Source organism: Rattus norvegicus, chromosome 4 (genome assembly GCF_021556685.1).
Source record: "Rattus norvegicus strain SHRSP/BbbUtx chromosome 4, alternate assembly SHRSP_T2T, whole genome shotgun sequence".
Taxonomy (NCBI): Eukaryota; Metazoa; Chordata; class Mammalia; order Rodentia; family Muridae; genus Rattus; species Rattus norvegicus.
In genome coordinates, this window is record NC_141537.1 from 46866932 (window position 1) to 46883583 (window position 16652).

At 44.4% G+C, this 16652-nt stretch overlaps 1 protein-coding gene across 25 annotated transcripts in view; it reads left to right on the plus strand.

Annotated features, from left to right (window-relative positions):
* Positions 1-472: 472 nt before the first annotated feature.
* The window catches only part of St7 (suppression of tumorigenicity 7), a 244242-nt gene continuing 228062 nt past the window's right edge, over positions 473-16652 (plus strand). For 11 of the 25 annotated variants that reach the window (XR_015685362.1, XR_015685363.1, XR_015685364.1 and 8 more), the window contains exon 1: positions 1639-2064. Coding sequence is in view for 7 of the 25 variants with exons in the window: in XM_087656476.1 (XP_087512602.1) it covers positions 1914-2064 (151 nt within the window). In the remaining 18 variants the exon portion in view is untranslated. 25 annotated transcript variants of the gene reach the window in all.

Below are 16652 nucleotides of genomic sequence, written 5' to 3' on the forward strand. Positions count from 1 at the left end.
TAGAAGAGGTAAAAAAAAAAAACAACAACAACAAACAACAAAACAAAAACAAAAAAAAATTACCTCTTCTATTCTGTAAGGTGAATACATTCTTTCTAGTTCTGTGGTCTCCAGGTTCCCGAATGGTAACCACACACACTGAAGGTGACCGTTCCCCATCCAAAGTGCTCTCACTCTAGAATCAGTCTCTTCTGAAAAGACTCTCACAGGCCATCCCCAAACTATTCCTTAGTGCAACTGAGTTTGCTACCTGGAACTGTCAGATGTAACAGGTCTCACATCTACAAATTAACTCTGCCTGTTGTACTCTAGAAGAAGCTACTAGTACTTGTAAGAGCAGGAAGGTGTAACACCTCTCCACACCCATTGTAAGGGGTGCAGCCAGCACTCCCATATAACAAGAGAAAAGCATGATAAATGAAGACTGAAAGAATCTGAGAAACCTCTCTTCACTCAGGTATAATATGAAGGTGAGAGGCTGAGGGGGAGTCTCTGCAAAGCCGGCATGTCCACATTCTTGGCCTCTCCCTAGCATTCCTTCTTCTGGAGGTTTATGAGGTAAAATGTCCTGGAATGAGGGGCTTCAAAGGAGGGGGGAGGGAGAAAAGATCTTTCTAGGTTTTAAAGCTTAGTCTGAGGGAGGTGCATTCTAATTTCTACAATGCGCCTTGGAGCAGATGAATTTTGGTTTCCTGGAGCCGGCTTCGCTTTGGAGGACACACAAGGTATGAAAAAAGGACGGGAGCTCAGAGACACCTTGCTTCTGAAGTCTTTCCAATTTCTTCTCATTCAAGGCATCCAGCAGGCCAGCACAAGGTGTTCCATTTTGAGGTAGTGCATTCTGAGCTTAATCATGAGCAATATAAAAATTATAATAAGATAATCTGTTCAAGTGATGAATTTTAATGTCTTGGTTAGAGTTGGGAAAGCCTGCAATTGTTTCACTTAACACTGAATACATTAAAAGTCAAATCATTTATTGACAGAAACAGACTCTGAGGTGCCACCTAAAGCCTTGTATAAAATATACTATTTTATTCAGCCGTGGGAAAAATGCTCACAGTGTCTTTTTCATTTTTCTTTATTTTTCATTAGGTTCAGATGAAGTATGCCAAAGTTATCCTAGGGAATGACTTAGATGTTAAAAACAAAAACAAGACAAGACTTGTTTGAATGGTGATCACTTGGAAAATAGGAAGAAAAAGAAATATGTATGTTGTCAGTTTCTTTGCAAAGCCCTTCACAGTGCTTCTTGGAAAAAAACAAAACAAAACAAAACAAAACAAAACAAAACAAAACAAAACAAAACAAATAATAGAAGCTAGCACTAAGACAAGGAGATTTCTCTTCAGGCCTACTGACCAGGAGTGCATCTCTCCTAGCTCTTATGGATTTTACTGATACCTTTAAGCCCCTGTCTTGAGAGAAACAGAGCCTTAAGACTCTGAGTCCTGGAAATCTTGATTACAACTGAATTGACTCCACCTTAAGGTAGTCCTAGCAGCGCTTTGGGCCTCAGTTTCCCTGGGCTTGTAACCCGGGTCCTGGCAACTGTTGCAGGCTCTCACCCAGACGTTACAAAGTGTGTGGAACACGCCCGGCTCTCGGAAGCGCACTACACGCGCGAGCTGTTACGTCAGTGGTTCCCTCGGCGGCGCCCGGGCTGTCCTCCTAAAATACTAGTAGAAGTATAAATGGCCCGGGAGTGTGCAGGGACCGGGCCCACGTGACCGCTCCACGAAGGCCACCGGCGGGGGCTCGCAGCGCAGGCCGCGCGGTTTCCCGCCGCATCCGGGCGCCGGGCGAACTCGGGGGCGCCGGGCCCTGGCGGCGGCGGCTCGAGCCGTGCCTCGGGCCGGTGAATCATCCCGGTAGCCAGCGAGCGCCGCGGCGGTCCGCAGCAGCGCCGGAAGATGGCCGAGGCGGGCGCGGGCTTCCTGGAGCAGCTCAAGTCCTGCATCGTGTGGTCGTGGACCTATCTGTGGACCGTGTGGTTCTTCCTCGTGCTCTTCCTGGTCTACATCCTGAGGGTGCCCCTGAGGATCAACGACAATCTGAGCACAGGTCAGGCCCGACCCGGCCCGGCCTGGCCCGGCTGCCCCTCCCCCGCCCCGGAAAGTTAGTGCAAAGTCGCGCGGCGGGGTCGCGGCCGGCGGGGACGCGCGCTCGGGGGCGCGCCGCCTCAGGTGGCCGCCGCTGTCCCGCGGCCTTCGCCAGTCCCCCACCCCCGCGTGCCCGAGTGTCCCCGCTGTCCCCGCGGGTCCCCGCCGAGCCCCGAGAGCTCTCGAGTCTCGCGGGCGCTCGAGCGTCCGAATTAGCGCCGAGGAGGCGTCCTGCTCCCGGCTGCGCGGTGAGGGCCCACGCGTGGCTCGGGCTGAGGGCGCGCGCTCCGCTGGCCGGGAGTGGAGAGCCTCGTCCCGGAGGGTGTCGCTGTGGTGTGGACAGGGAGGGCATGTCCATAGGTCCTTCTAGGAGCATGGATGACGTGTCAGGTCACCCAACGGAATGTCGAGGGGACGCGCGGACGCGCGCGGGGCATTTGGAATTTCTGACGCCCCTAGTTGAAGTTTTCCTCTTCTCTGCTGAGCTCTCTCTGAAGTGCGATGGGCTAAACAAGTGTGCATATGGTGATTGTAGTCCTGATAAACTTGCAGTAGGCTACCCCAGGTGTTAAAAACCAAGGAGGGCAAACTCAGGCTAAGGACACCTCAGAGACAATACAGAAATAAACTGCACTTTCAAGGAAGGTTTACAGCTCTTCGTTCGAGTCTGCAAATTATTGTGGATTCAAGGTAGATACACCTTTATTCCACACTATGCTGCAATGTCTTTACAGTTCTGACTTATTTACAGAAATCGATACACACTCACATGTATCTGTCTGCTTTTGTTTAATTTGCGTTGTCTACAAGACCAAGGTTGGAAATGCTGTTACTGGGGATGGGGGCGGGAGGAAGGTGGACCCTCTTAGATGTTTGCTACAATGTATTCATTTTGTTTGGACATGAGCTTTTAACATTATAAATGCCTTTAATGTGAGTGAACCGGTTGCTGACTATGTTTGTTTCATAGTATCTTTTGGATAGTCTTAGTATCTTTGGGAAGCAGACAGAATTCTGCCCATAGAATCAGCTCATCCTAATGTCGAGGATGCTAAGCCGTTTGGCTCTGATTTTTCCAAAGATCCCACTTTTTTTTTTTTTTAAATCTGTTAGTGTGACTGTGTGACTGCTTGTCACATCGTCACATAATTGTGTTCCTTGCCTTAGGACAGACGTTCTCAACCTGTAGATCATGACCCTTTTGGGGCTTGCATATCAGATATCCTGCATATCAGATATTTACATAAGGAGCAGCAAACTCACAGTTACAAAGTAGCAAAGAAAAAAATAGTTTTATGGTTGGGGGTCACCACAAGGTTCGGAACTGTATTAAAGGGTCATAGCATTACGAAGGTTGAGAATAACTGCTTTAAGGTAAGTTTTGTTTTATTTTGTTTTTCCATGGACTCTGGTGACTAGAGAATAGATTCAGTCTCAAAGACCTAACCTTTAAACCAATTTAAATGTTTATCACCTATTTATTGGAAGGTACATCCAAATTTTTTCCTTCCAGAAAATTTGTTGTAGAATTTTAAAAAACTTGAATATTTAATATAAATTATATTTATTTCAGGATATGTCTACATGGCACATTTCCTTAAAGTAGGTTGAATTGTATGCAAGGCACAGAGTGCCATACACTAACACTTTAGACAGAACGGGCAGGAAGCAAGATGCCTATTAAGAAGAGGGGCGATTTTTCAGGAAGGTTATTGGGATCTCCCCCAGCCCCAAGCAACACTAGATGCAGCATTTCTCACAGATAGTTTGCACAGGGACGTGTCTAATTGAGACTCATGAGAAAATTCAGTCTCGGATGGGCCAGTCACCATGTAGAGGCTCTTTTCTCAGTTTGACCTGGGGTTTTGTGCACATTCTTGTCATAAGGGGGATGAAAAGAGAAGTGTGTGGAGAGTGTTCATCTTTCTGTGATTTCTTTCTGCTATTTCCATGAGAATGTAGTAGATGAGGAAGGGCTTTAGCACTGTTCTTGATATAACCAAGAATGGCGGTGAGCCACCACAGCCAAGATTAGGTTTTTCAAAAGGCAGTGTGAGACATTGGATGGCATTTTCCTTCCCTTTTAAGAAAAAGTGAGAAGTTCTTGTAGGAAGACTGCCAGAGATTCCTGTCAACTTATTTCCCTCCTTTTCTTGCCAAATTCTCTTTCCCACAGAAACAACTTTCTGTAATGAAAGAACTTGCTGGCTGGATTGCACACCTCCAAGTAACTGCCCTCCAGTGGTCAAGATGGTCGTTGCAGGGAACTCTTTAAATGGGGTCTAATCCCCCCCTCCCTCTCCCCTCTTCCCCCTCTTCTCTTCCTCTCCCTCCCCTCCCCTCCCATTCCCTCTCCTCTCCTCTCCCAGTCCATCCTTTCCTTTTTGGTTGTTTCTGAGACAGAATTTCTTTCTCTGTAGCTCTGGCTGTCCTGAAACCTACAGAGATCCACTTGGCTCTGCCTCCCAAGTGCTGTGATTAAAGGTGCGGACCACTATGGCCCACCTAACAATTAATTTTGTTGCTCTCTAGCTCTGTGGTGTTTTCTCCTCCTGTAATAAAGCAGAGACACCATTGGGTCCAGAGCTGCTTTTTAGAGTTGCTGCAGGTGTTGCAGGCCTCCACACCACTGAAGTAAGACAGAGAGCTATGAGGCAACTAGGAGCCATGAATTCCACAACTCAAGACCTGCTGCGCACCTTATGGGAGTGGACTCTGATTTAAATGCTATACATTGCTTTTTGGATATGTGCCATGCTCTCCTCATTTTCTTCAAATAGATTCTTTTCTTATCTAATACTTCTCAACCTTCCCCTCTTTCTACTTCCCCCAGCCCCTGCTCCCCTGGATCCTCTCCCCCACCCTCTTCCATCAGGAAAAAGCAGGTCTCCAAGAGACAACCACCAGACAACATACAATAAGGCAAGACAAACACCCCCATACCAAGTCTGGCTAAGGCAATACCACAGAAGGAAAAGAGTGCCAAGAGCAGGCAAAAGACTCAGAGATACATCCACTCCCACAATTAGGAGTCCTACAAAAGCACCAAGCTAACAGACACAACATCTACACCGAGGATCTGATGTAGACGTATGCAGGCCACATGCAGGCCCCATACTTTTTGCTTTAGTCTCTATGAATAGTTCATATGAGCCCTGCTTACTTGATTCAGTGGGACATATTCTCCTGATGTCCTCCATTCACCTCTGACTGCTACAATCTTTCAGCTCCCTTTTTCACAAGATTCCCCCGTAGCTCATAGGGGAGGGATCTGATAGAATTCTCCAATTTAGAGTCTCTCCACATAATGTCTGGTTGTGGGTGTCTCTTCATCTGTTCCCATCTGCTGCTGGAGGAAACCTCTCTGATGATGACTGGACAAGGGACTGATGTATGAATATAGCAGAATATCCTTAGGAATCATTTCACTGCTTTAATTTTTATTTATTTTTCAAATCAACATGTTTGATTTTACCCTAGGACATCGGACTACCCAGACTTTGGTTCCTGGCCATCCAAGCAGTGTCTGACATGGGTTTCCTCTCACGGAGTGGGCCTCAAGTTAAATAAAGTTGGCCACTCTCACAAGTTCTGCCCTGCCATTGCCCCCAGCACATCTTGCAGGCAGAACTAACTGATTGTTGGACGAAGGTTTTGTGCCTGGGTTGGTGTCCACAGTTCTCATTCAGTGACACAAGTAGCTCGACCTCTTTGTGGTCACTGAACTGTGTGGATATTGTCCTCAGCGATAGGGCCACACTATCCTAGCATCAGCCTGGGTTGTTTGTGGACATCCATGGGACCCCATCAGCCAGCACCTCAACTGGATGCAACCTAGTCCACCACTGGAAGCCTTGCCTGGCTACAAAAGATGTCCAGTGGAGACTCTGTATTCCCCACTGCTAGGGATCCTCACTAGGACCACCCTCACGGATCCCAGAAAGATTCTATTGCACTGGGTTTCCTTCCACACTGCCCACCAAAAGCTCTCCAGTTTCAGTTATCACTCCCACACTCTTCTTCATTCCACCTCCTCCCACCTGATCCTTCCCTCTCCTTTCCCCACCAGTCCCCACTCACAAAATCTAGTTCCCCTTCCCAGGAAGATCCATGCATTCCCCCTAGACCCTGCCTTTTTACCTAACTTTCCTGGGTCTATGGATTGAAGTTTGGTTACCATTTATTTAATGGCTAATATCCACTTAAACGTGAATATTTTGTCTTCTGGGTTTTGGTTAACTCACTTAAGATGGTTTTTGTTTGTTGTTGGTTTTTTTTTTTTCTAGTTCTATTTTCCTGAAAATTTCATGATGTCATTCTAATTTTAACAGGTGAGTAATATTCCACCATGTAAATGTGCTATATTATCTTTATCCATTCTTCTGTTGAGGGACATCTAGGTTGCTTCCAGTTTCTGGTTATTATAAATAAAGCTAAAATGTATATAATCGAACAAGTGTCTTCATGGTAGGATGAAGTGTCCTTTGCCCAAGCAAAGGTATAGCTAGGTATTGAGGTAGTTCAATTCCCAATTTTTGGAGGAATTGCCACGGAAAAGGAGCTGAGAGTTCTATTTCTTAATCTGAAGGCAGCAGCAAGACTGACTCTTCTGCAGGAAGCCAGGAGGAGGTCTCTTCTGCACTGAGCGAAGCTTCACAAACCACCCCCACAGTGATGTATTTCCTCTAACAAAGACACACCAACTCCAACAAGGCCATACCTCCTAATAGTGCCACTTACCATGTGCCAAACATATTCAAACCACCACATAGATATTGTTTAAATTTGACTTTATCACAGAATATTATTTTCCTCATCAACGATGATTGAAAGTTTTGCTGGGTATAGTAGTCTGGGCTGGCATCTGTGTTCTCTTAGAGTCTGTAGCACATGTATCCAGAACTTTCTGAGTTTCCATTGAGAAGTAAGGTGTAATTTTAATACGTCTGCCTTTATATGTTACTTGGTCTTTTTCCCTTGCAGGTTTTAATATTCTCTCTTTGTTCTGTATGTTTAGGTTTTTGATATGAAGTGCTGAAGGGACTTTCTTACTTAGTCCCATCTATTTGGTGTTCTGCATGCTTCTTGTACCTTTATAGGCATCTCCATCTTTAGGTTAGGGACATTTTGTTCTATGATTTTGTTGAAAATATTTCCTGCCTTTGAGCTGGGATTCTTCTCCTTCCTGTATTCCTATTCTCAAGTTTGGTATTTTTATATTGTGCCAAATTTCCTGGATGTTTCCTGTCAGGGATGTTTTAGGCTTAACATTTTCTTTGACTGATGTATTCATTTCTTCTATTGAGTCTTCAATGCCAGAGATTCTTTCTTCCATCTCTTGTATTCTCTTTACTCATTTCCAGAATCCCTCAATTTGTGTTTTCCTTAATGCTTGTATTTGCATTTTCAGGTCTTGGGTATTCTGGTTATTTTTTCAATGTTCATTCGTTTTGTTTGTTTGTTTTGGGGGAGGGGCTGTCTTTAAGGCATTTATTCATTTCCTCCAATTGTTTGTGTTTTCCTGGATTTCTTTAAAGGGGTTTTCTTTTTCATTTTCTCTTTAAAAACCTCTACCATCTTCATATAGTTGGCTTTTAAGGCCTTTGACTTGTGCTTAGCTCTGTTGGAGTATTCAGGGCCTGCTGTGGTAGAATAGCCAAGCTCTAGTGGAGACATACTGTCCTGGTTGTTACTGATGTGTTCTTAAGCTAGATCTAGGCATCGAGGTTTGGGGTGATTAAAGGTCTAAGTGCTGACTTCCGTATTTTTCTCTGTTGGGTGGGTGGGTTTTTTTTTGTTGTTGTTGTTTGTTTTTGGTTTCTGTATTCAGATTTTCAAAGTGCGATGCCTTTTTTACTGTGTGTTGCCTGTTTTACTGACCTTCTCAGTTGAGACTGAATGCCTGAATGCCTCTGGTTTTAGAGGCTGATATACAATGAAGAGTTGGGGGTGGGAGGTAAGGGGGGATGGTTGTAGATGGTAGGTGGTAGGTGGGGGGTGGAGGGTGGTGGGTGGTAGGTGGTAGGTGGAGGGTGGTAGGTGGTAGGTGGAGGGTGGTAGGTGGTAGGTGGGGGTGGTGGGTGGTGGGTGGTAGGTGGTGGGTGGTGGGTGGTGGGTGGTAGGTGGTAGGTGGTGGGTGGTGGGTGGTGGGTGGTGGGTGGAGGGTGGTAGGTGGTAGGTGGTGGGTGGTGGGTGGTGGGTGGTGGGTGGTAGGTGGTGGGTGGTGGGTGGTAGGTGGTAGGTGGTAGGTAGAGGGTGGTGGGTGGTGGGTGGTGGGTGGTAGGTGGTAGGTGGAGGGTGGTGGGTGGCGGGTGGTAGGTGGTAGGTGGTGGGTGGTAGGTGGTAGGTGGTAGGTGGAGGGTGGTAGGTGGTAGGTGGAGGGTGGTAGGTGGTAGGTGGTAGGTGGAGGGTGGTAGGTGGAGGGTGATAGGTGGTAGGTGGTAGGTGGTAGGTAGAGGGTGGTGGGTGGTGGGTGGTGGGTGGTGGGTGGTAGGTGGTAGGTGGTGGGTGGTAGGTGGAGGGTGGCGGGTGGTAGGTGGTGGGTGGTGGGTGGTAGGTGGTAGGTGGTAGGTGGTGGGTGGTGGGTGGTGGGTGGTAGGTGGTGGGTGGTGGGTGGTAGGTGGTGGGTGGTGGGTGGTGGGTGGTAGGTGGTAGGCGGTGGGTGGTAGGTGGTAGGTTGTGGGTGGTAGGTGGTAGGTGGTGGGTGGAGGGTGGTGGGTGGTAGGTGGTAGGTGGTAGGTAGTAGATGGTAGGTGGTAGGTGGAGGGTGGTGGGTGGAGGGTGGTGGGTGGAGGGTGGTGGGTGGTAGGTGGTAGGTGGTGGGTAGTAGGTGGTAGGTGGTAGGTGGTAGGTAGTAGGTGGAGGGTGGTGGGTGGTAGGTGGTAGGTGGTGGGTAGTAGGTGGTGGGTGGAGGGTGGTGGGTGGTAGGTGGTAGGTGGAGGGTGGTGGGTGGTAGGTGGTAGGTGGTGGGTGGTAGGTGGTAGGTGGAGGGTGGTGGGTGGTAGGTGGTAGGTGGAAGGTGGAAAGTAGTGGGTGGTAGGTGGTAGGTGGAAGGTGGAGGGTAGTGGGTGGTAGGTGGTAGGTGGTAGGTGGAAGGTGGAGGGTGGTGGGTGGTAGGTGGTAGGTGGTAGGTGGAAGGTGGAGGGTGGTGGGTGGTAGGTGCTAGGTGGTAGGTAGAAGGTGGTAGGTAGTAGGTGGTAGGTGACCTGGGCAGAGGAGAAGGGAGGCCACAGCTGATGATCTGTGGCAGGGAAAGAGAGGAGACTGAGGGATTAGGTATAGGTGAACAGAGAGTGGAGATGATCTGTTGGCAAGCTCTCATGGTCTTCTGACAGACTCCTCAATATCTTGATTGCATGTGGCAACTTTAATTATTTAACCTCATTAGAGTATGGTAAATGTGCTTTATATACTTATGTACTGATTTACATATGCAATTAAATTGCATACATAATTATGTATACACAATTAATTTCTTCATTGCTGCTTTTGCATAGGGCACTATGTCATAAGTAATATGATGAGAAAGATGTACAAGTGTGTCAGTGTTGGACTAAATAAGGAGTTTATTGCATGAGTGCTCTTTCTTAGAATGTGAAGTGATGGCAGAGCAAGTTAATGGGAATTTCCCCTGAGCAGAGCCTCTGAGAGGGAGGAGAATTCTGATTCTGATTTGGGACTTCAGAGGAGTGAACCTTCCTCACAGATACACACAAGCATGTAAGTGCAGGATGGATTTAGAGAACCATGAAATCATGTAGAATTGAAAATAAGAAAAGAAAGTTGCTTTAAATGGCAACTATAATTTTAAAAAACAATCCTCTTGCTTCATTTGTAGCTTTCCACATAGAAATAATTATAGACTCCTTCCAAGGCATAGCCCAGGCTCTTAATATGATTCTTACCTTTCACCCTCTGACTCCTCATGGCAGGAAGGTGGGTACAGGTCATAGGATTCCACAGGGTCCTGATGATAAATGCAGACATTGCAGAGAACATGTCACAGAGGCAACAAAAATCTGGTAATGGAAAATGAATTTGAAAAATGACAGGGGAGGAAATAAATGTACATTAGCTTCAGTGCTCAACCCTGAAGTTAATGGAGAAACTTTAAATGATTTCCTGAGTTACTGAAAATAGGCTGAATGTTTGGCAAGATTATAAAATATATCCAAAGATATATTATTTGTTGGTTTTCCAGTGAATTAATTTTCCAGAAAAATCAGAACAGTAGAGGAAATATGTAGGTATTATTTTGAAAAACAATAGATTTGTCCAAAAAAACAAAAGAAGAAAGAAAGAAAAGTACTTTTGTGCTATTCATGGCAGTTTCTCATCTACACTATGCTGTGTGGTTTTGCACCGTGTTTAAACACCTTGAATGGTATACCTCTGAAACAGTATCATTTTTGCCGTCTTTTGTGTTAATGAGCTTAAGTAATTCTCCAACTTAATTTTGAAAAAAATGCAAATTTAAAAGAGCTTTGTTTCATTCTGTTTGGAAATATGAATGTCATGCACACGCCTAGACTAAGCTTACAGCTGCTTATGTTATAAACTATTTTGTGTTATGCCAGTGGCTATAGATATAAAATCATGGATCATGTTAATTAGTACCCAGTTTTGGTTTTCTCCAAGTTGGAGATGGTTGTTCTAAAATTAATTGATATCCCAGACTCTTTTCTGGAGGGCCTCCTTACGGTTGTTTAAGATTATTCTTCTGACTGTAAACCCCACCCATCCTACAAGGACAAGATTGTATGCTACCTTCTGATCCTTTCAACTGAATGATGTTTCCCTCCAATCTCACGGTGTATCATCGAGAGGCGTGTTGGCATTTTTACCTCATTTGAAGTGTTGTGTGTCTACTCTGTCAGTGTTTGTGCACGCGTGTCTTTCTGTACACATCACTCCCTCAGGACTTCAGTTACTTGTGTTCTTATTGCTTTCCTGCACTTTGTAGATTCTTTACCGTTCACTGGCTCAATCAATATCCAAGCTAGGTATGTATAGGAAGGTAAGATTAGAACATAGGAATGGATCGATTCCTGGATATGGGTCCCTCTTTAACTTTTTAGCATTTGATTGAGGTCAGAGGCTGCTATAAAAACTTAATTTTTTCATAGGTGTTACAAATCTATTCATTGATGTATAAAAGCACACTTTTCTAATTCAGGTCAGGTTTGAGATTAGCAGGTAGCTCATACAGCTTCATGTCCTTCAGTTTTGGGAATATCTGCCCCACACAGGAATGCAGCAATAGGATGCTTCGATGGCCTTTTCCCAAGTGTCTAGTTCTGCACATGTCAAATAATAACTATGTTCTCCAACGGTCCTTGTCGCTCTCGGATTGGTGTTTATATCAGTGTCTTGAGATGAACTTCACCGAGCTCAGGGTGGAGCAGCAAGCACATATATGAACTGAGATTTGTTTTTCTTTTTCTCTTCACTTTGCTTCTTAATTCTTAGTGAATACAGCCCCATGTTTCATATGGTTTTCTTTAATGGCTTCTCATTGCACTGGAAAAGCCAGATGCTCTGGAGCCTTCTTCCCTTCAGTCTGAACTTGTGTCTTCTTCTCCAAATGCTTTCAAGAGAAAATCCCTGACACAGCTAGGATACTTTCATAGCCTTAACTAGTCCAACTTGTGGCTTTTGCTTCTGTTATTCCTTCTATCAGAATGTTTTTGACTGGATATTTTTCTTAAAAATAAAGATTTTAAATGCTTATTGCCTTAGGCTTCTGTTGCTGTGCAAAAGCACCATTACCAAAACAGTTGGAGAGGAAACAGTTTGTGTCATCTTAGTACTTCCAGGTAACAGGCCATAACTGAGGGGAAGTCAGGGCAGGAATTCCAGGCAGGAGCCTGGAGGCCAGAACTGATACAGCAGACGAGGAGAAATGTTGTTTACTGGCTTGCTCAACTGTCGTATACCCATCCAGGCTCCTCTGCCCAGGAATGGCACTACCCAATGTGATCTGGTCCCACTCCCTTCAGTTCGTAATCAAGAAAATATTTCAAACACCAATCGGTTGGGGACATTTTGAGTTTCCTCTTTCCAACTCATGTCAAGGTGACAGAACACTAGTCAACACACATATTGCATGTGTAAGAATGTTTGCCTACGTGTATTTACATCTGAGTACTACTCGAATGCCTGGTATCTATGGAGGACAGAAGAGGGCATTGGATCCTTTGGAACTGGAGTTTCAGTCCATGGTGAGCTACAGTGGAGTTGAGCCTAGTCCTGGGGAGGAACAGCCAGTGCCCTTGGCTGCTGAGCGGTCTCCCAGACTGTCCACTTGAGTTTGGATGACAGTCTCCTTACAATCCACAATTCTGCCTCCGTTGCCTTCCTTCACAGTTCTTTCCCTATTTACCCTGTCTGAAATGTGAACGTAAAAGTCCTGTCACTGTTACCTCAACAGTTTCGAGTTTCCTGAACAGTGCTCACTACACTTGGATATGATTCTGATTTATTAAATAGTTGCATTGTCCTGCATACGACTGTAAGCCTATGGAGGCAGGGGCCTTTGTCTTGTCTTGCTTACTGGTTTCCAAAAATTTAATTTATTTGGCTTCATTATTTAGTGGTAGAACTTAAGGATTCCTATTCTAGTCTTTTTTGTAACTATATTGTAAAAACTTAAGCAGTAATAATGGATAACTTGGGAGCTGACTGTGTAACAAAGCCTGGTATGTTAATCACAGAGAAGTAAAGTACCTTATACCACAGGGATGTAGTTTAGGGGTCTGCCACCATGGCTAAGATTCTTGTTTGTATGAAAGAGAGAGAGAGTAGAGGGAGGTCTGTTTAGGAAATTTTTAGAATGATTTTGTTGGCAAGTGAAGTTTAACCATCACATGGAAATACAATGTGAGGTGATTAGAAATAATTCACTGAACATTATATATTTTCCTGTTTCCATTTCTGATTTTAGGTACCCTTTCTAAAGTCCTAGGAGCCTGAGGGAAAGTAGTTTCGGCATTATAGAGATTTGCTTCCTAGACAGTTTTACTTGTGTTCCTTTCTACACTAAATACTGTGCACTGGGAAGAGTAGACAGCAGCTGTGATGGAATTAGAGTGTTGTACTTAGAACAAGGAGATTTCGGTCGAATCTCAGCTTCTGAAGTGTTAGGGTAACTGGACAAACTAATTCATAAGATTCCTTTGTACAGGAGGAGGAGTGGCTTCTCTTTATAGGTTTGCTTTGCAGTCTAAGTGAGATAGCAGATAGCACTGAGCACAGCAGAGCATGGAGTATTAGCCACAATACTTTGCATACCTTTGTACTGGTCCATTCCCTTCCCTGTGACCTGTGTACAATTAATAATTAATCTCCTGGTTAGTTTATTCGGTCATTGGGATACATGGGTGCCTGTAGACTTGAAGCTGGGTTTTTCCTGTTGGTTTTCATTTGCACACAAACCTTTCATTCAGTTATTTTCCTCTGAATTTCTGCACCTTTGTTTTCTGTGCCATCTAGTATGCTGCCTTGATCACTGATGCCTTCAGATGCACTGTGCTTTCTGCAAACAGGAACTTGACATTGACAGATGTAGCCAAATGATTGTGTTGAGAGCAATCTGCTGACTGGAGCTAAGGAGAGACAAGGCATTAGCCTTCATTAAGTTCTTATATGAGTCAGGCACTGCCTACCTTTATTACTGGATTGGATTGTAGAAATGCGTTCATATCCCTTAATGTAGCTGGCTTTCTCTCTGTAGGTGTAAAAACTGTTCAAAATAAAACGACTGCTGTCCTCGCAGTGCAAGCAAACACATTTAAAAGTGCATTTTAATGGCAAGGCAGCTTAGTTTATGGGTGAGGATGAGAACTTGGTGGAGATTGCTTTCTTTTTTTTTAATTTGAAAAGATACTCTTACTCTACAATATCTATAACATTGACAAGTACATACATCCTAAGGCTAAAATCACCTCCTTCTGATTTTTTTTTTTAAAGAAAGATGGTAAAAGCCAGACTTTCTCAGGGTTTTGAACTGTTTATCTGGCAGTTGGGATTCAGAAGCTTCTCATTCAGCAAGGCCTTCCCATAAAGTGTTATCTGATGGGCCAGAACTCTGTCGTTTTCATTTGGTAGGCTATCCCGTCTTTAGTACTAAAAGCGGTCGTTATGGTTACTGAGGAGATGGAGTTGTCCACCTGATCTACCTGGTGAGTCAGGACCTCTGAGTAGAGTTCTGAAGTGATACCCTTGTTTGCCTTCGTTATCTTTTACAGCTTTCCAGCTCTGGTCTGTGGTGTTCTTCTTGAAAGTGAACTCTTCTTCTCTGCAAATGTGGGCCATGGTGGGCCGAGGTCTTCCTGTGCCAGTTCTATTTTTAGAGTCAGATAATTGACAGTGCTCAGAAAAGCTGGATGATACAGTTTCTTTTGCACTGGGAGTAAGCAGGAAATCCAGGGTACTGGGCGAGTGTAGTTCTCTGAGCTCTCCCCATAGGACAAGGTAAATCCAGCATCAGAGTCCCTGAAACTGAGGCCTTATCCAAAGGTGGCTCAGAGTGATGACCTACAGACATTGTCTTCTCGTTCTGAGGATCTCTTTCCTTGAGTCAGATACAGATTTTGTTGCAGTTTCATTTTAAAATTTTAATCCATGGCACTTTCTTTCAGGGTCTTTCTCTACTTTGAAAACGATTTGGTGGCATAGGATAAACACCATTTTGTAACCTGCCAATTGCTCCTTTTTCTTTCTTTCCTTCCGAGACATGAACATGGTCTTATAACGTTTAACACCTCTGGACGTATTCATGTCTTTAAGACATGGGTATGTGTGCCACCTCTTGTATTAGTACACGCCATAAGTTCAAGTTCAGAATCCAAGCATTTCTTTTAAATTCTGTTTAGTCCTTAAAGACATCGATGTGCTGCATATACCCACAGGGATGGTAGATATTTAAAGTATTCTAATTCAGAACTGTCAACAGAGCAAATAAATGTAAAACACCTATCTCCCAGCACTGGCTTCCAAAGGCACTGCATGCAAGCCTTTTCCTCTGTAAGCTCTGTAATTCTGTGATTCTGCAAGATCACATTTTTACATTTGGCGCTCTAGCATCTTTCAGGTTCCATATCCAGAGCCCCACAGTAGCAGTAGCAATGTTGGACACGGCTTTTGACTTGAATCCCAGTCAAGGTCTATTATTCCATAACATCTGCATCCTAACTTGCAGTGCACACAGATCTGTTCCTTTTAAATGTACATCACCCCTCTGTCGTCTCAAAAATGCACCATGGGCAGAGCTATTTCTTTCATCCAAATCAACAGACTCAAGACGAGGCTCATGACAGAACTATGACACCTTGGCTACCCTTGTCACATACAACCATTTCTTTGGGAGCTTCTGAATGCTCTTTGTGACTGTTGTTCAGGCACATTCCCTACTTCCAGTAGTTCCCGTCTGAGCATCCTGGAGAACCCAGAATTTAGAACCATCTGCAGGTGTGATGAAGTTAATCTGTCTCAATATATTTATCTTTTTGATAGTTCCAGGATAAAACCTTGGCCGTCTTCAAATTCACATATAGACTTTTTGGCTTTATGTCCACTCTACTTATGTAGAGTCCTTTATTGGTCACTTCAGTGGTGCTGACTATGTCACGCATGAAGACAGAAGCAATGGCATTCAGTGCTTCCTCTTGCTGTAGATTTTCATCATATTTTTGGAAGACAAAACATCCTTAGTTTACTTGGAAAAGCTGGATTGTAACTTTGCTTAATTGTGACTTCATCTTGGCTTTTTCACTGTTCACTGATGAAACATAGACAGGGAGGTGACTTCGACCATTCATCTTCCGAGATTGATGGGACTCCGGACCTTTTGTGCTCGTTTAACCTTAATACCCTAGGTTTCCCTTGTCTCCTAGTTCACAAGGGTATTGTTAATACTCAGTACTCTGTGTCACAGTTGAGACTTAGAGCATTCTCCTGGAGGTCATTAGTCAAAAGTTCACATATGGGCAAAGAAAGCACTCCTGTGTGCAGAGAACACATGTTTTCCAGAGGAGAAGCCACAGGAGCAACTCAGTAGGAATCGCTAAGTGGGAGGAAGGAGCCTGGAGGATATGGTGTGCACATAACTGAAGAGATGGATCAGAACAGCTCAGCTCAGTGACTGTCTAGGTCAGGGGTTGGAATGGAAGTTATAATGTGCAGCTGGACAAAGACCACAAGTTATAGTGTGTGTCCCCATCTAAGATAGTCTGAAATAGGCTTCTCCTTGGGCATTTTAATAATATTTGTGAGGCTGTGATTGGTACTTGCCTTTCAGCATGGTGATAGAATTGGTTCTTTGACTACAGTGAGATTTTTGCATGAGATGCCAAAATGAGTGAGAAAGTGCCTTCCTTGGTTTTTGATATTTTTGAAATAGAGTCTTGAATATTGCCCAGGCTGACCTTGAACTCTTGTTCCTCTTGTCTCTGTCTCATGAGTGCTTGGGTTATAAATAAACATACACTACTTTTTCAGTCTGAAAATGTGCTTTTTAGACTATAAAATACTATTTAGATCCAATATATTATA